The sequence below is a fragment of the Tupaia chinensis genome, unplaced genomic scaffold, assembly GCF_000334495.1.
Source record: "Tupaia chinensis unplaced genomic scaffold, TupChi_1.0 Scaffold000463_1, whole genome shotgun sequence".
Classification (NCBI taxonomy): domain Eukaryota; kingdom Metazoa; phylum Chordata; class Mammalia; order Scandentia; family Tupaiidae; genus Tupaia; species Tupaia belangeri.
The window spans coordinates 2,194,887-2,214,765 of NW_006159972.1; the positions used below are offsets into that span (position 1 = coordinate 2,194,887).

Below are 19,879 nucleotides of genomic sequence, written 5' to 3' on the forward strand. Positions count from 1 at the left end.
GCTTGCCCCCCCCCCCCCCCCGCCTCTGTCCCCAAGGGAAAGGTGGAACTAACAGCGCTGCAGCGCCCATCAGGCACCGGGCTACGGGCAGGCTGCGTGTCGTCGTTTAGTCGCTGATCCTCACAGCGACCCTAGAGCTGCAGACACAACCCAGAAAAGCGAAGAAGCCTGGAGGGCGGGAGGCGCCTACGCCCGCACCCCAGCACACAGGACCCGCCTCAATCACGCGGGCGAGGTTGCAGGTGAAGAAACAAAAGCCAGGAAAAAGCCCGCCGGGGAAGGGCGTGGTGCCGGGATGCGGGGCGGAGCCAGGGGTGAGGCCCGCCCCCGCCGGGCAAGGAGGGAGGGGTAGCACCCGGACAGCTGTCGCCTGCTAGGCAGCCGTTTCCATGGAGACCGAGGCGTCCTGACTAATCCAGAGATGACACTGTAACAGCAACGCCGCCGTCTCTAAAACAAGCCTATGTTTGGGGGCTTTCGCCCAAGTAGTACCAGAATTGGCAAAAATCAAATTCTACCCATTATAATATTCTACCAAAAAATATTTCAATGTGTACTGCGGCGGGTAGCTGCACAGGTGCACAACCGGAGACCCCTAGTCAGCCCCCTGCCTGACCTCTGCCCAGCTGACCCTTTGAGAAGGGATATGGAGTGCCAGTCTGAGCAGAGGAGCCCCAGGAGTCAGAGGTCAATAACAGGAACTGGGATCTGAAGGAACTTCTCATGCCTGGTGTAGACCCCAACCCTCCAGGGCCCAGCAGAGAGGGCTGGAGCATATTCCGGGCCCCTGTTCCCACAGAAGGGAGCAAAGAAAGGCAGAGAAGATAGTCCAGAAGCCTGAAGTGCCTGCCAGACAGGACAGGAGTCAGGCCCTCGTCAGTTGGGATAGTCTGAAAATGTCACCAAGGGGTCCCCACTCAGATCCCTGTCTCATCATAGCTGTCTCTAGGGCCCTCCCTCAGAGATTTCCAAAAGTGTGCACATTCCTAAGTATCCATGGCCCCTCGGCCTCAGCGCCCTCCTCTGTAGAAGGGGACAAGTATGTGCCCTTACCCCTGGCAGGCCTCCCTCAGACCACTTGGAGGGCAGGAGACACATGTCCTTGCTGCTGCCACATTTGGCTCCAACCCCTAGGCAAGGCAGGGACAGAGCCCTGGAGTCTGGGCACCCCAGGGCTGGCTGAGAGGCTCCGGTCTCCTGCCTGCTCCAAGCCTCAGTCTCAACTGTGATGTGGGGGTGATGCCCAGTCCCCAGGATGGCTGCCACTGTCACACAGGTCAGTGCCCTGCACCAAGGCACAAACAATGGTATAGTGGGGGGTTTCCACCCACAGCTAGCACTCCCCCAGACCCAGCCTACTCAGGACTGCAGCCTGGCACAGAGACAGGGCCCAGCCCCAGGGAAGAGAACAGGAGGGGCGGGGTCCCAAGCCCTCCCCCAACCCGCCCACCAGCCTGTGTTTGTGTCCAGTTGCCATGAGGACTTGGGATCCAGGGCTCAGCCTTCCAGCAAAGTCTGCCTGGGCCCCCTGCCTTCCCAGTCCCTAGGGCCTCTGAGGACTGGACCACCCCCACCCCCAGCTGCTGACCTCAGGAAGCCACAGGGCATGGGAATGGGGACAGGCTGGGCAGCAGCTGAGCTGACCAGGCTGGAGCCTAGGCCGGAGGGCTCCTGCTTCAGAGTGGGGAAACCTTAACTGTCCCCAGGCCTGGCCTCTGCTTAACCTTCATAGGCCTCGGTATGCGGATCTGCAGCACGGGTGTGCTAACAGTTCCTGCCTCAGGGACGGATCTAAGGACCAGAGTAATGGACGGAGAGCTGGGCACAGATGGACAGAACTGATGGCTCCGTCCGCTCCAATTGCTGACGTCACTGGTCCACCCCTCTCTCTCCTCCTGCAGCCCCAACCTGCCTGTTTCCGGGCTTCCAGGTTCTGTGCCCTCCAGTACATGCTTGGTACCAGGACAGACATGTACCCGGTGTCAGAGAAATGCAAGGCTCCCTCTGTCTGTGCCCACACTCGGGCAAGTGGGCGCATGCTCAGTGTGGATGTGGCCCCACGGCCCCAGCACCCCTGCTCCAGCTGCTGTTCCAGGCTTGCTTCCTTTGCCCTCTCACTGGCTGCTCGATGCACACCCTACCCGCACCCCACCCCAGGCCCCATCTCCCACCCTCTCAGACTGCTAGGCCACCTCTATACCTGAATGGGCCGCATCTTGGGAGGACAGGACTCGAGCTCCCTGTGGGCCCCCTTGGCCTCCTGCGGTGGGCGGTGTTGCACGATGTACTCATAGGTGGTGAGCTTGTGCCACACTGGGGGGAGGGGGGAGTATCGTGAAGCTCAGAAGAGGAAGAGAAGGCACCCAGCCCCGGGCTGAAACCACTGTCCCCTTCTACATCAAGCCCTGGTGAGAGCAGGCCACCAGAGAGTGGCACTGAAGGGGGCACGGTTTCAGAGCTCTACAGTTCAACTGGGAACCTCCCTGTCCTCTGCGAGGGGAACAGAGAGGCACTTACTGAGATAAATGTGGAAGCAGAGCAGGTGTCCGAGCAGGGCTGTGGAGAGCAGGCCCAGAAGGATGAGTAGGGCGGCCAGGGCCAGGATGGCAGGAGCCTGCGTCTCCACAGGGGCTGCAGGCAGGAACACGAACCACACGTCCGTGTGATTCTTCAGGACTGCAAGGCACATGCGGACTGCTCAGTCCCTGCTGTCACCAGTGAGCAGAACAGGCCCAAGGTGGGAGCTGGGGGTGGACCTGAGTGGGTCTGGAGCCCTCACTGACCTTCGAAGTGTCGGTTAGTACGCAGCTGCATGGGGTTGACAAAGAACTCCACGAAGACGTAAGTGGCCACCAGCACCAGGAGCAGGACACCCAGTAAAGCAGATGCCACGCTCTGTAGAAAGAGCCTGGGCCCAGCCATGGGCAGCTGTCAGCCACTGGGTGCTCCAGCTCCATAAGGGCCAGGAGCTCAGAAAGGCTGGTGGCTGGGATGGGGCGCCGGCCTCTCACCCAACTAGCCCAACTTCTCAGAAACCAGGCATAGGCATAACTGAAGGTAGGAGGCCATCCCCATTATGCCCCCCACCTTTCTGTGAGTCAACAAGGTGGTAGACCCCAACCCGCCATCCGCTGTCCAAGCTGGCACCCAGGGGCACCACCCTTTGAGCGGCACACACAGGCACAACGGCACACAGGCCCTCGAAGGGCCCGCACCCCGGCCTGCCTTGCCCGCGGGCTGCAAGCTCTCGGGCTCTCACAGTCGGACACGCGCTGTCCCAGGCCCCTGCACGCCCAGCCCACTCTCACCGGTAGTTCCTCTCGCCCACGCAGTTGTTGAGCCACTTGCAGTGGTGATCGAAGCCACACACGCACTTGTTGCAGGCGCTGCAGTGCTTGGAGCGTGCGCTCCTGCGGGAGGATGGGGCATCGCGGTCGGCTGCTCATTCTGCCGGTTGCCTCGCGGCCCGGCGGGGTTAGGCTGGAGGGTCCGCAGCTCCAAGCCTGAGAAGGCGGTATCTACCCACCCGGCAGAGCGAACGCGCCCCCTGGCGGCACTGCGGGGTGGGGCCCCTGAGGAAGTGGCGCTTTCCTAGCGTTTGGGTTCGATGAGGTGGGAGGACAGTGGGGGGTGCTTTGAGCTGTCCTGCTCTGGGACAGCACACTTAGTCAATGGTGATATGAGACGTTAAAGGGGCTTCCTTTCTAAGCAAGGACCCCTGTGCCAAGCCAGGAGATGCAGGCATGGGGCTGAGGAACCGACAGCAAGGCTAAGGGCCCAGGGCCTGCATTGTTCTTCCTGACACTTCCATTTTGGGGTCCCTGTTCCCCTCCTGCTCTATGGAAAATCTCCTGGCATTTTTTGGGAAAACTTCAGTCCAGGCAGGCTAATGGAAAGGGTCAGAGAGAAGCAAGGTGCCATCTGGATGGGCATTAGTGCAGCTCACTGTGGGGGCAACGAAGGCAAGCTGGGAGGATGCTAGAGAGTTTCTGGGCCCTCTCCCCCCTGCCCTCTCTGTCTCACCTGGAAGGCACAGGGAAGGCCCAAAGGAGCGTGGGAGAGTGAAGCACAACCCCTGCCCCAGAAGCGCTCAGGAGGCCTTGAGGACGGGATGGCCTAATAGTGATGTCCTTAGTGACTTGATGCTCTTAGGCTTTCTCGTTCCCTTCGACAGGCTGCCTGGTCTCCGACTGAACTGTGGAGTGGCCTCGGACCATAGCCCCATCCCTGAGCCTCACCTGAGGCTAGAAGACTGGAAACCTCTCGAAGGATGGGGATGGGTCCTTGAGAGGCAGCTGGGACCAGCTGAGGGGGAATGGGTGTTCCACATTCTGCCTCCCCTCTCACCAGCAGTGTGAGCAGGAACAAGTCACTGGGCCTCTCGGGGCCTCAAAGTCCCCATGGCACGACAAGGGTAACAGATCTGCTCAGGGCCTGCGGCCTGGGCTGCCAATCTGCTCAGGAGCTACATGGCTGCGGCAGGCGCCTGGTCTTTCTGAGTGGGGAGGGGGGTGCTCTCCCTTCTCTGTGAGGTGACAGGTACGCCTACCATGCGGGGGGTGGTACACAGTGCTCAGCACATAGGAAGTACTCGGTGTCAACTCTCCCCACCTTTGGGGCGTCATTGGCAGTTAGCCGTCAGAAATGCCAAATGTCCCCACGTTAACTGTTGGACATGCTATCCCCCAACTGTTCCCAATCACCTTCTCTCGCCACCTCAGGGACCCAGTTCTCTGTCACTCCATCAAGATTCCTGACTGAGGGTTCTGAGGCTTCAGGATGACTTGAAGCCCTGGTGCGCCCCTCTGCCTTGCACCCTGTTGGCAATGCCATGGGCACACGCATCGCCGACATGCACCCATGCATTCACACTCACACACTCACACATCGACGTCGCACAAGTTGCAGTGCAGGTCTTCAATGACGTGTGCGTGTTGGCTGCGGTTGAAGATGGGCAGGGGCCCGGTGTAGCTCTTGTCCCGCACGTTGGCATCTGCTGGATCGATGGAGACAGCAGTCAGGTGCACCACAAGGTGGCCGGCAAAGATGGCGCCCATGCACTGGCCCAGCAGGTTAAAGACTCACTCCGCACTCTGCCGGCTGGGAGCCCTTTCCCACGTCCTGCAGCCAGGGGACTTCACCGCCATGCAGCTCCTTTAGACGGAGACTGTGCCATCTCCTACCTCTGGTCCCCCAGCAGATCTCTTCAGTGAACCCCTATGCACCAAATGGCTGAGGAGTGGGGCCATCCAGTCATGGAGCGCACAAGCCAGCGGTGCCTGCTGCTGCCACCAAGGTTCCCAACCGCAGGACCCTGGCCTCACTGCTTGGCTCAGGCCCTAACCTGACCTCAAGCCAGTTTCTGGTTTCAGATTCCAGATGGTGAAGCGAGACTGACAGAGATCATCCTTTACGGTCTGAGGACAGAAACCGACAGCAAGTTCTCAGCTTGTTTCTCTTGCCTCACAGGAAGTCGGCTCTGAGACGGAAGCAGCTACCTCCTCTCAGCAGCCAAGCCAGATGGAGAATCGCTTGCAGACACAGGCTCATCCCCTCGCTGGCCACCCCCACAGCTGGGGTTCTGGCATGGGGAGCCCTGGGCTGAGTGTCTGGGATGGCCTGCCGTGTTCAGGGCCTGGCCAGGGGCAGCATAGCTAATTTCTGGAGCTGAAACAGCTCTTCCAGGACCGATCTGCTCAGGGACTAAGCCCAATGCAGGAGACAAGTATAGACAACTTCTGTGAAGTCTGAACATTCAAAAACTCACCGGCAGATTCCACCCGGGCAGACCCACTCTCCTTCCCTCCGTCCAGCCACCCACCTACCCATGATCCTCTACCCGTCCTTTGCTAGTCAGGCACACATGGTCCCTCCGCTGTTCACACTCCATCCACCATTCATCCTCCATCCTCCACCCATCAGCTGTCCGGCCTCCTTTCCCCCATCCTCCCCCCAGCAGTCAGTTAAACCCTGCAACGCCTGTGAGCCAGGCTTGGCCCGAAAGTGCGGTGCCGTAGCTGAAAGACCTCGGGAACTCTCTGACCTCTCCATCCCCGTGGCCACTGCTGTGCGTCAGTCAGGTCTTCCCCTCTTGCCGGGTTACTCTGCGTTCTCCCAACTTGGCCCCTTTGTCTACGTTCCCCGAGTCTACCTTTCACACAGTACCAGACTGAACTTTTAAACGTGTACAAACTGGGGCCAGCAGGTGGCGTGGTGGTTAAAGCGCTGGATCCCACACGGCCACCTTTGTGGTTTGTGTCCCAGACCAGGAGGCTTGAAAATTGTGGAGAGCAGCCAGTCTGAAAACATGTGATTAAAACATGTGGCCTGTAGACACACGCAGATATGCGCTTTTGTAAGTTATTCTAGCAGGGCCATTGAGAAGCGTCTATATCCAAAAGCAGTATCTGCCTGCTGTCAATGGTTGTCTTCCTGTTGTTGATACCCAAACCCCATACTGTCCAGTATTGGGCTAAAGGAAGTCACATGCGTTTATCAGATTGTCCCCCAAAAAAGATCAGAGAAATTATATGGCACCAGTCATTTTCACATCTTCAGACGATTTACATCCCAAACAACTGGCTTTGCATTCTGATTTCTCCTCCCTTATTCTCTTTGCATTCCATTTCCTTCTCTCCCATTCCTTTAGCATCCCATTTGCCCCTCCCCTCATTTTCTGCCCTTTAAAAAAATAGACCTGAAGCTGGTTCTGGTCGCAACTTCTCCATCAGAGGAGCTGTGCCCACCCGACCCTCGCTTTTCTATACTTGTGTGTCTTTGTGTGTTATTGCGTCTATTTCTAATCCACAGCCTTCCCCACGCAAAAAAACGTGTTCATGCTAAGCTGGTCCTGGCAGAAAATCAAGGCAGGCATGTGTGCACGTGTGCCCAAAATACCAAGAGGAGAGTGAAGAAGGGACTGTGGTGTGGCCATTTCCGCTGGGGTGGCAGGGGGAGAGGAAGGGGGACTTCTCGCTTTCCTTCTCTCTCTCTCTATCTCTCCAGCAAATGCACATGTTCTATAGCAAACAAACAAACAAACTGTAAATATGAAGTTCTCACTGCTTGGGCCAGCCCCAAGCTCCATACCACAGTGGTTAAATCTCGTGCGTAGGGAGCCAGACCCCATGTGGCTGGACTGCAGTTCAAATCCAAGCCCCAGTGGTTGGAAAAGTGTGTGTGTGTGTGTGTGTGTGTGTGTGTGCACGTGCACATGCGCGCAGTATCCTGATGGCAAGGAGAAAAGGGTAAAAGGTATTGTGTAACCTTTTACTGCTCTCTCTGGCATATGGCAAATTAAAGTTTAAAAAAATAAAACCCTCCTTGTTTAACCTCCTACAGTGGCTTTCAACGGCTCTCCAGCTGAGGTTCACCCTCAGCTCAGTGCCAAGGCCCCTTTGGCTCTGGCTCCTCCCAAACCTCTCAGTGTCACGGGCTCCTGCCCCTCACCATTCCAGCCTCTCTTCAGACTCCCGGCAAGTGGGCAAACATTCAGCTTCCTGCCTGCTCCAGCACTTCTCCAGCCCCGCCCCCTGGTTCATTCACTGGGCTCTTCACTCAGGTCTTTCTTTGTGCCAGGCACTGAGAGGGGCAGGGGCCAGACGGACTTGTTCCCTAGCTCAAGGAGCCCACAGTCTGGTGGAAAACTCAGATATCAATCAAATAATGGGTTAATTACAAAGAAGAAGATTCCTGGGCTCTGTGAGCTTTTAAGTAGTGACCCGAGCTAGTTTTGAAGGGGTTCGGAAGGTCTACCTGAGACTTGGAGAGACATGGGCAACAGGGACCCGGCAGGCAATGTAGCGGAAGGAGTGTGCCCGGGTCCCGAAGCCACTGGCACACACAGAGCCAGCCAGAGGTGTGGCTCATGTGTGCTTCCAGCTCGCGACTGCCATGCAAGAATGAGGGTCTGTGCTGCCAAATTCTGGCCCTTGAAAGAGAACCATCTGCCTTAGGGCACATGCACTGGCCAGAGAGGCAGACAGAGACAGTGAGAATGAAAGTGAGAAATCACCCTGTAGGGGGGATGGCTGCAATCCCTTCTCTTCCATTCCCCCCCTAGAATCTTGGGCCTGCATGCACATGTGCCTATTGTAATTTTCCAGCCACCAGGTCCAGGACTTGAACCGCAGTTGGGCATATGAGAGTCCAGGGGCATTAACTGCTACGCCATCTGGTGGCCCCCGAAATTGTATTTTTACATGAGATCGCTAAATGCTGAAATGCTAAATAAGTATTTTAAAAGTATACCTATAGAGGCACCAGCAGATGGCATAATGGTTACATGGCTGAACTCCTACACAGTCGACCATAGGTCAAGTCCTGGACCTACCAACTTAAAACTCATACCAGGTGTGTGTGTGTGTGTGTGCCCAAGATCCCAAGAAGAAAATGGAGGAAAAGGGATTGTGGTGTGACCATCCCCTCAGGGATGATTTCTTGCTTTCTGTCTCTGTCTCTCCATTGAGTACGTGTACCTATGGCAAAAATCTCTCTAAAAATAAATAATATAATAAAATACATGTGTAGAAGGAACACTTAAGATCTGTATATTTTATGACAACCATGATGCCCAACACAGAGGGACACTGAATGTGGGGAAGACGAAGCCCTCCAACCATCCCACCTCCTCAGTCAGGCTGCCTGAGCACCCTTTCAGCCCCGTTGGGCTCCAGCTGTGTGACCTCAGGAAGTCCCTGGGCCCCTGTTTCTTCATCGTAGAATGGGGAGAACATCTTCCTTCCAGGAATATTATGAGGATCAAGAAAATGATCCACATCAGGTGGCTGGCATGGTGCCCAGCACATAACACTAGTTACTTTTGTAACTGATTCTAAGTTCTTCAAACAATGCCTTTATTCATCTGGTCCCCCAGGTACGCGGAAGGCAGAAATTCAGGTAAGCCCAAGTGAGGGCTGTACCCACTCTAGACCTAGGCGTGTCCCATGAAGCATTCTACGTAACAACACTAAGGCCTGTCGGTTACCCCAGGCAAAGTCCAGTCTCCCGTTCCCCGATCAAGGCCAGATCGTGGGCTCTAGTGAACCAGGAAGCCCTGCCAGGTACGGTGCTTGTGTCTGAGGATGACCCCTTCTCGGGGGTCCCTCTCCACATACCTGCCCTTGTCACTCACCAGCCCCAGGTTCTGCAGTTTCCCAGGATATCGTCCTCATGTGTATGGCTTCTGCATTCCAGTGCTCACACGTATCCTACGCGCTCCTCATCCCCACCCTGCGGACCCTTCCTGCCACACAGAGGAGGAGCCTGAGACCCAGAGAGCTGCTTAGCCCAATGTGGCCCTGAAGGGGTTAAGCTGGGACTAAGCTGCCCCAGGCTCTCCAGCTCTCCCTGGGCCCTGCCCACTACCCCCCCACCCCAGCGGGAAGCACACCAGGACACTCTCATACTGATGCCCTGCCTGTAGCCACATCCTCCAAACCTGGGGGTCGTGGTTAGGGCTGAGCCAGTCACACCACCAGGCTTAGGTAGGTCCATGTCTGTCGCTGATCCCAGAAGCCTCCAGGGCTCCTCTATCTGGTCTCTTGTCACATTCAACCTCACCCGAAAAGGGTCTAATTTACAAACTCTGCTTGTAAACAGCGTAATAATCTGTCTGTAAATAAAACCACATCTTAAATGTACTAGGAAACTTACCATGTAAAAGAATTCTACCATGACCCTTTTTGAAAAGTGAAAAATCCTTTCATAAATGCAATAATTACCCCCTAATTTATCCTTTGTTTAGGTCTGAACACAACTAGCTTAAAGATGGCTTTAGGGCTCTCTTCCTCTGAGATTGCTCTTGTACTAAGGGTCACATCTGGGTGGGGCTTTAAAGTCCAAGGGATTTTAGATTCATCATCCACTCACCTGAGCTGGGCTGGAGACCAGGCAGGTATGCAGCTGGTCCCTAGCTGTGCTCCACCTCGAGCTCTATGAGGCCCCCAGCCCCCTTCAGGTCTCTGCCATGTCTGCCCAACCAGTGGGCACCCCCCTCCATGCCCCAGCTCCCCACGTTCCCAAGGATACAGCGTAGCCAGCGGGCACCCAGTGGTGAGGCAGGAGGGGAACAAGGACCCCAAAGCCGATCACCGCGAAGAAGAGGTACAACAGCCAGGCCACAATCTGGAGCGGGTGAGGGGGCCAGCTCCACCCATTCCGGCGGGACCGAGGGCCCTGCAGCTCCGGGGAGGGTCCGCTGGCCTGCGCAGGCGCCGTCCACACACTCTTCTCAGGCGCTGTCTTGTTGGAGGGCTTGTTGCAGATGTTCATCTCCAGAGGGAGAAGAGCAGAGAGCACATTAGCCTGAGGGGGCCCCATGGCTGCAGCCAGGGCCCCTTAGCAGGAGGAGTGGGCTGGGACGGAAGCCACCTTCCAGCTACTCGGCTGGGGAACCTGCGGTCCTAGCACCATGAGGGGGAGGGGACGGTGTTGCGAGTGCTCTCAAAGCCCCAGAGCAAGCTCTGGCCCCAGCCCAAGCAGGACAAGGTAAGAGGACCCAGGATTTATTTAGGACACAGAATGGCTGCCTGTTACTCAAAGCACTCTATCTCCAAAGACCTCAAAGTTAAACCCAATAAGACATGTTCTCATCTGGTAACAATATCAGGCTGGGGCCAGGGTGACGGGAACACATGCGATTCTGTTAGCATTAGTCACCTCCATCCCCAAGTCCAAGGCAAGTGTCAGAGAGGCCCCCTTAGCCTTTGCTATGGGAAACATGGAGAAGGGGTGCAGAGAAGGGGAATCTGGCCTCTGTCCTTCTGCCTGGGGAAGCTCAAGCTTCTCCATGGCTCAGAAGGGCTGCCTGAGGCTTTCTCACTGGGGAGGACCCAGCACACAAAGAGCGGGGCGAGGGTTTCTCTTTGCTTCCCTCCAGCAGCAGAAAGGACCATGTTACTTTGTGCAAATCAGACTTACACAGAAAGGTGGGCTGATACTCCTTGGCCCACTTGAGGGAGTGAGGAAAAACCTGGCTCAGGTAGCAGCTGCCCCATCCCCAGCTTGCCACCTTCCAGTCCAACAACTGGCCAGGTACCCAAAGATGTTCAGGGCAGGAAGGGGTGTGCTTGTCATTGCAGGAGGAAGAGCCCCATCCCCAGAATCTTATGGGCCCCAGCTGGAGAGCCAGCTCTGGGCTCCTGGGGGGAAGGCCAGTTGCTGGAGATAGAACCCTGGCAACTAGACTCAATTTTCAGGAGCCCCTGCCCATGGGCCAAGGAATCTAACTAAGCTAAAAGGGTATGGTGGACCCCACCTTGGCACCTCTGCCTCAAACACCTTTCTCACTCCGTAGCCAACAAGATGAGACTGGATTTGCAGAGCCCACTGCAGCTGTCCCACACCCAGCAACCTGTCCCCCATGCCCCAGATGGTGCTGGAGGCCCTCCTGCTCAGTCCCTACTGGGCAAAGCACTTGCCATTTGGAACACTTTCCAATCCCCACGTCTGCCCCTGTTGCGCCAGCTTCTCCCAAAGGCAGTGAATGTTCTGTGATTCATTCACCCCGTCCCCCACGTGCCCTGCCCCAAGCACCCAGAACTGTACCTTGTACATGTAGATGCTCAGTAAATGTTTGCTGACTTGAAAACATCTGCAATAAAAGGAAAGGTGGGCATGGAAACTGCTGCGGGGTCCTGGCCCACCCGAAGCCACCAGCCCACTCTGCCCTGCTGACAATCTTCCCACCCCAGTGCCCATTTTGCACACATCCCTCCCTCACCCCTGCCCTGTGCATGGGTTATCGCCCTGACTGCCAGACATTCACTCAGCACACCCGAGGCTCAGAGCCTCCTGCAAGCAAGCCTGGCATTATCTGGTCCCCTCTCAGTAGTTTCACCTCAGTGCTAAATGGAATGACCTTGCTTTCTCCTGGGGACTCCATCAGAATCCCTTTGGTCACTTACCTTGTCTTCAACAAGAAACTACAAAAGGGAAAAAGAGCCCACGCTTTGGAAGAAACAGATCTAGGCTCAACTCTTGGCCCACTAGCTGAGAGGCCTGTTTCTTCATTTGAATGATGGGGACACCACCCTAGTGGGGTGTGTAGATCAGGGACGCTGCCAGTAAATCACCAAAAAATAGATGCCCCAATCATCTTGGAATAGCTCTCTGATTTCCCTAGACTGAGGCAACTGCGTCTGAGAGCCTAAGAGATTTATGTCCAAAGTGACGGGGTGGGTTGAAGTCACTTCTGTAAGTCAGTATAGCCCTAAGGGAAATGTCAGAAAAGTAAGGCCATGGGACCAGCAGATGGCATAGTGGTTATGTCGCTGGACTCCCACATGGCTGACTGCAGTTCGAGTCCTGGACCCAGTGGCTTGAAACTCACACTGGACGTACATGCATGCATGCTCAAAATCCCAAGAGGAGAATGGAGGAGAAGGGATTGCAGCGTGACCATCCCCCCTGGGGGGTGATTTCTCACTTTCTGTCTTGCTGTCTCTATTTTTCTGGCAAGCGCACATATCATATAGCAAAAAATCTCTCTTATAAAAACAGTAGGACCAGCAGTTAGCATTACGCTTGAAAATCACACTGGGTACTTGTGTATGAGTGCCCAAGATCCCAGGAGGAGAATGGAGGAGAAGGGATTGCAGCGTGACCATCCCCCCTGGGGGGTGATTTCTCACTTTCTGTCTTTCTGTCTCTATTTTTCTGGCAAGCGCACATATCATATAGCAAAAAATCTCTCTTATAAAAACAGGGGGACCAGCAGTTAGCATTACGCTTGAAAATCACACTGGGTACTTGTGTATGAGTGCCCAAGATCCCAGGAGGAGAATGGAGGAGAAGGGATTGCAGCGTGACCATCCCCCCTGGGGGGTGATTTCTCACTTTCTGTCTCTAATGTCTCTCTCTGTCTGTCTGGTGAGCACATGCGCCCTATAACAAAAACCTCTCCCGAAAAAAAAAAATGAAGAAAAAAAAAATACAGGACCAGCAGATGGCATAACGGTAACGTTGCTGGACTACCATGTAGTTGACCACAGTTCAAGTCCCAGACCTAGCAGCTTCAAACTCACATCAGGTGTGTGTATGTGCGTGCCCAAGATCTCAAGAGGAGAATGGAGGGGAAGGGACTGTGGCATCGCCATCCCCCTGGGGGGTGACTTTTCTCTTTCTGTCTCTCTGTCTCTGTCTCTCCAGAGAGTGCGCACGCCCTATAGAAAAATCTCTCTCTCTAAAAAAAAAAAGTAAAGCCACTGGATCATCATTCTAATTGTGTCACTTCCCATAAAGATGACTAGGGGGATGAAAAGGCTGGCATCACTTTCTTTTGACTGTCCTCAAAGATAGCAAATCTTTGTCCTGGACTTTGGGAACACAGGTTGTCGGGTCAAGCCCTGTGAATACAGTCGAGCTATGTGCTTCTGCTCTGAGGCAAATCCCTGTGGCTGCCAGTGGCTCTCCCGTGACACCATCGACCATCACCAAGGCAACTACTTTAAAGGGAGTTCATGATTTGGATTCCTAAGTTGTTGTTTGTTTTTTTTTTAATTGCCATAGAGCACGTGTGCTTGCCAGAGAGAGACGGAAACAGAGAAAGAGGAAGAGGAAGAAAGCAATCCCTTCTCCCCTATTTTTCTACCCTGTCGGGATTTAAGGCACACATGCATACACCAACTGGCATGCTTTTTAAACTGCCAGAGCCAGGACTCCAACCATAGCTGGTCGTATGGACGCAGCTCCCTTAACCACTAGGCTATGGTGCCAGCCCTGGATCCCTAAGTTCTTGCTTTTCCTTTTGACGTCTCTGCACTTGAACAGCCCTACCCCTTGAGACAGGCTTGAGGGACTTTCTGAAGGGAGATGCAGAGGTACTTGGTTGATATGTCCCCACTCCCCAGTAGTGGCCACCAGCCCCCCAGTGCTGCTGCATCCCAGACCTCTGAGGCGGAAGCCACCATCTGAGGCCAGAGACACTGAGGGCAGCTCTCTGTCAAGATACACGGGCCCAGAGAGGCACCACTTGATTAGACTGTGGATGTGTGTGTGTGTGTGGGGGGTGTCAGGTAGCACTCCGGAAAAGGCACCCACACAGGCCGGGAGGTGAGCTGCCTGCTCCAGAAGCCGGGGCCAGCCAGTCTTAACTGACGACAACTTCTCTTACATAGTTGATGGCCACAAATTCCTCTGGCCTCAAAAGATTCTGATTAAAAGGGCTGGAAGGTCAGAGAGAGTCCACGATAGAGTTCTGGGTGTATGGATGGGACCAAGCACTGTCACCAGACCCAAGGACTTCTCTGGCGTCCGTCCCCTCTCAGTGCCTCTCTAGGAGACTGGATTGACAGTTCCTTGCTCTGCTCCCCAACAACATGGCCAGCTCAGACACTCAGACCCTTGGCCACTCAGTGTTTACAGGGCCCAGCCCCTGTGTGCACTGAGGAGTAAACACACATGAGCCCAGCCATCCGCTCTCTGGGCTCCCTTTTTAGAGCCCAGACAGGCAAGCAGACATTGGGGCAGTGGGTGGGCAGGCATTCTGGGAGCCCTTGCAAGGCCGGCCATTCAGTGTGACAGAACACCGGGTGGATGGGCTTGAGGATGAAGGGGAGAAAGGCAGGTCAGATCACAGGGCCTGGGAGGGCAGGTGAGGGAGCTCGGGACTGCTCGGAGGGCACAGGGAGTCTATAGCAAACGGGAGAGTGGCACAACACCTGGGTGTTTTAGAAAACTTTTGAGTCATAGAGGGTGGAGCCTTAAGTACAATTTTCAAAATAAGAAAAAGCTGCCTTTATAGTGTTAAGTTAAATGAGGGAAATCTGATTTGTTTCCCTTTTTTTCTTTTCTTTTTTTTTTTTTTTGGGGGGGGAGGTTTTTCACTATAGGGCACGTGCGCTTGCCAGACAGACAGAGAGAGACAGAGAGACAGAAAGCGAGAAATCACCCCCCAGAGGGGATGGCCACGCCGCAATCCCTCCGCCTCCGTTCTCCTCTCGGGATCTTGGGCACGCACGCACACGCGCCCGGCGTGGGTTTTAAGCCACCAGGTCCGGGACGCAAACCACGGTCGACTACGTGGGAGTCCAGCGACATAGCCATTACGCTAACTGCTGGTTCCCCTGTTTCCTTTTTTTAAAAAGAATTATTTAATTTTATTTATTTATTTATTTTTAATTTAACCAGAGGAAGAAAGAAAGAGAGAGAAAGTGAGAAAGCAAGCTGCCAGATCCTGAATTCTAACTGCACTCGGCCATGTGGTAGTCGGTGACTTATCCACCATGCCACTTGCTGGCCCCAGGAAATCTCATTTCAAATGCTCTTTATGAACTGTAGAGTATTTACATAAGAGAGCCACTTCCCCCTGCCTACCTTTGTTCCCATCAACAAAATATTTAGGTGCTTTGCTCTGAAATTTATGCATGGCACTGTCAAAGGAACCAGACCAAGGTGGAAATTGCCTGCCCTTGAGAGACTGTGGGCATCCCTGGATTCCTGCAAGATGTCTGAGGACTTCAGAATCAAGTCATTACTAAAGAGGGCTTGTCCGAGTGGCCAAGGAACTGGGTCAGTAGGGCACTGAGGTCAGAGAAGGTGACAGGTCTGAAGCAGAGGCTTGGAGGGCCTGGGGATCTGAACCGCCAATGGGGAAGAGCAGGTTGGAGCCAGGGAAGAGGGCGGGGCCTGGAGACAGCCTTCTTCTGCTTCCTGCATTGCCACTCACAGATGGAGGAGCCTGGGGCAAGTTTCATGGCTCCATCTCTTTGAGCTGCATCTTTACTCATCTTTCAAAAAAAGTTGACTGGAAGGCATTTGACAATGCCTCCCAAGTTTTTAGGACACATATACCCTTTGGCCAGATGTTCTATTTCTAGATATTTATCTTATGTGTACACTCACAAAGTACACAAGGATTCACTGCAGTGTTGATTGCAATAATAAAGGATGAACACAGTACAAACAAGGGCACATCCACGCGAAATGCCGTACAACACCAAAAACAAGAGATGACAATATCTTTTTTTTTGGGGGGGGGGGAGGTTTTTCGCTATAGGGCGCGTGCGCTCACCAGACAGAGAGAGATGTAGAGACAGAAAGCTAGAAATCACCCCCCAGGGGGGATGGTCACACCGCAATCCCTTCTCCTCCATTCTCCTCTCGGGATCTTGGGCACACACACACCCGCGCCCGGCATGAGTTCTAAGCCACCGGGTCCGGGATGCGAACCGCGGTCGACTACGTGGGAGTCCAGCGACATAGCCATTACGCTAACTGCTGGTTCCCGACAATATCTTTTGATACACAACTAAATGAAAAGGATGTAGACCGTTGGAGAGTGACCGAGTGACTACAACCAGAGGGATGAGTAGACATCTGTGTGTTATGTGCACAGAAACTCTCTAGAAGGAATGCAAGAAACCAGACACAGGGGCAGCCTCCAGGAGGCAATCTCTGCACAAGGGTTGGAGGTGAGAGAGATTTTATTTAGTGTATACTCCTTAGTACCATCTGAATTTTTTTTTTATCATGAGCATTCACTGCTTTTGGAGAAAAAAATGTCAAGAGGACAGCAGGTGGCATGGTGGTTAAGGAGTTGGACTACCCTGTGGCCAGCAGCAGTTTGAGTCCCAGACCCCGTGACTTGAAAGTCAGTACAAGCACGTGTATGCATGTGTCCAAAGTCTCAAGAGGAAAATGGATGGCGTGGTCATCTTTCCTGGGTGATGATTTCTCACTTTCCCTCTTTCTGTCTCTCTCTGGCAAGCAAAGGCACCTTATGGTAAAAAAAAAAAAAAAGAAAAGAAAAATAAAAAGTCAAATAATAAATAATTGAGGGTGGAACCAGCAGATGGCATGGTGGTTAAGGCACTGGACTCCCATGTGGTTGACTATGGTTTGGGTCCTGGACCCGGCAGCTTGAAACTCATACTGAGCATGTGTGCATGCATGTCCAAACTCCTGAAAGGAGATCGGAGACGTGATTGTAGAGTGACCATCAGGGGATGATTCCTCACTTTCTGTCTCTTTGTTTCTATCTCTCTGGACACACACCCTATAACAAAAAAACTCTCAAAAATAATAATAATAATTGAGTGGTGTCACCTCTTGCCCTTGCTGGGCTGCCATGTGGATGAATTGCACCCGTGTGATCCAGACCCTATACATGACAGACAAACGAGAAATCCGTGCCTAACAACCATGTAACTACAGTCCTCAGTTTTAGTTGAATGGTTTCTCACTCTTTTTTTTTTTTTTTTCCAGATTTTTGCCATAGGGCATGTATACTCACTGGAGACAGAGAAAAAGAGAGAGTGAGAAGTCAGTTCCCATGGAGAATGGCCACATCATAATCCCTTTTTCTCCATTCTCCTCTTAGGACTCTGGGCACATAGGCACATACACATAGCATGGTTTTCAAACCACTAGGTCCGGGATTCAAACTGTGCAGTCTGCCACCACCTGCTGGCTCAAATGCCCTCTCACCCTTGAAAGTATTTCTGAATTGCTTGGCTGCAAGGTTATGAGGAAGGGCCACGAAACTTTCTATGAGATGTCAGGGGACTTGCTGAAGTGGGAATCAGACCCCCAGATGGCACCACAGAGGAGCTGCTGGGCAAGACTTCACTCCAGCCCTCTGCCAAGGGTCAGCTCAGCTCCCCTTGACTCCTAAAACCCAACAGGAAGGTGAGCTCCATAGCAGAGTTTTATTCTCAAACATCTTTTTGTTTGTGTTAGAGAATGTATGCTTTCCATGCAAAAGATCTCCTACAGACATTTCTAAATGAGCTGTCAGCTCCCCCCCCTCGCAAGATCTGCTTTAGAAATAATTCCCACCAAGAGCTAACAGATGCCCAGTTTAACCTCATAAAGGGGAGCTGCAAAGAAAACGCTTCACGGTACATATTGTTTTACAGTGCATAAAGTCACTGACAGGGGCCAGCAGGTGGCACAGAGGTTAAGGCAGCTAACCTCCCACATGGTCAACTGAGTGGTTTGAGTCTCTGACTGGCAGCTTGAAAAACACCAGGTATGTGTGCTTGTGTGCCCAAAGTCCCAAGACAGGAATGGAGAAGAAGGGATTGTAGTGTGGCCATCCCCTCAGGGGGTGATTTCTCAAGTCCCCTCTCTCTCCCCCCATCTTCCTGGCAAGCGCATATATGTGCTCTATAGCAAACTAAAAACAAATAAATAAATAAAAAATCACTTGTAAAAGCCTTTTAGGGTCAAATACGTTGTTTATGCAAACTCCCCACAGGTGCCAGGGAAGTCTCTGGTCTTAGCATCGTCAGAAGTGGCGATAATTCAGCTAAGGGATGAACATCACACAACTCCCAGGAGATAAATGGGAACTTCCAGAGATTCTCAAAGACCTCTCCAGCCACTGGCATCAGGTGTGGCAAGGGCCCCACTTCCTCTGGTAAACATCATTCGGATCCCATACGCTGGCAAGAAAAGCTTGAAATCTCAATCATCCCCGAGTTGACATGGTCTGCAAACATTTTCCACCCCATTCTCCTCCTGAAGCAACCACTGCAAATGGTTTGAGATCCAAGTTAAGCCAAGCAATGAGGACGAGGAGGGAGCGACATGGAGAACAAACAAGGCCAAGGAGGGGAGGCCAGAGTTGTTGATTTCAACCAGAAATCAACTCTTAGTGTAGGAGCCAGTCTTGGGGAACACCCACCAAGAAACAGTCATTAAGAACAAAGTTGTGAAAGAACAAAGTCAGGGAAACCAACCAACCAAACAAAAAAGAACCTTAGTTGATTAAGCACCACTGTTGCTTTTATTGCATATCCTGGTGATTATCTGTTTACAAACCCCTCTCCCACCATTTCCACAAAAGCAGGGTCCACCCCTCATCCAGCTTTCCTCCAGTCAGGAAACACCGAGCTTCTTACCATCTTTGCTGCCATGGCCCTAACCCAAGCCTCCTTCATTAGAGTTTCAACGATAATAACCATCACCCGCATTTAGAGGCACTTAACTGTGCCAGGCCCCGCTTTAAGTGGTTTGATGGAATTCACTTATTCAACCCTCAGTTCACGTTGAGGTAGGTCCTGTTATTTCAAACTGTTCCCATAGATTCTCATAGACTTCTGCCGTCGCTGGTCTCAGATGTGGCTGGTCTCGGTCTGGGTCTCTGTCTCATCAACAACATGCAGACCAACATCCGCCTTTCACAGATGATGTCCCTGAGACACGGGTGACCGAGTTCTAGGAACACAGCTAGACTGGCAAACCAGGACAGCCCTGACTGCCCTCCCCGGGTGCCTTGTCCCAGCCACGCTGTGCACAGCGGCTGGAGTGAGCTGAGCTTTCCAAAACTTGAAACTCATTCAAACTTCAGAGGTTTCCTGGACCTGCCAGGACAAAGCGGAAACACCCCCCCGCAACCCCTGTAGGCTTGGGGCTCGGGCTCACCTTTCTGTTCCGTAACATAATTAGTGCTCCGCTGCCTACCGACCTCTGTTATCTGCTTTTCCTTCTTGCGGAAACAGCCTTTCCCTGCTCGGATGGCTGGCTGCTTTCCAACGTTCTGGTCTTAGCTAAAGGTCACCTTTTACGGCAGACCCCGACCCCCTCCACTTCATCACAGAGCGCTTAGGCAACCTGAAATCACTCGGCTCGGCTATCTGGCGCCTGCTCCCCACTCGCTCCTTACTACGCCGTGGGACGTGGAGACCGGCGGCGTCTGTTCGTCTGTTTGGGGAGCTCCGCGGCCCGGCGCCTGGCACAGGGCCTGGCACACGGTGGGCGCGCGATGCAGAGCTGGGAAGCTGATGAATGCAAGGAAGCCCCGCGCTCTGCCTGGTCCCGGGAACCCATGCAGTGGGCTCCAGGCAGAGGCGTGCTCGAGCCCGGCCAGGCTGCAGCAGCCGCGACCCCCGGCTGGGACTCCTCACCTGCGCGTCCTGGTGGCGGTGGGGGGTCT

At 53.7% G+C, this 19,879-nt stretch overlaps 1 protein-coding gene across 1 annotated transcript in view; it reads right to left on the reverse strand.

Annotated features, from left to right (window-relative positions):
• The window catches only part of ZDHHC1 (zDHHC palmitoyltransferase 1), a gene marked incomplete in the record, with an annotated part of 13,277 nt that extends 1,694 nt beyond the window's left edge, over positions 1-11,583 (reverse strand). Inside the window, 7 exon segments of the mRNA XM_027774630.1 lie at positions 2,201-2,313; positions 2,518-2,676; positions 2,784-2,908; positions 3,309-3,410; positions 4,885-5,060; positions 10,030-10,272; positions 11,548-11,583. Of these exon segments, the coding sequence (XP_027630431.1) occupies positions 2,201-2,313; positions 2,518-2,676; positions 2,784-2,908; positions 3,309-3,410; positions 4,885-5,060; positions 10,030-10,272; positions 11,548-11,556 (927 nt within the window).
• Between the last annotated feature and the right edge of the window lie 8,296 nt (positions 11,584-19,879).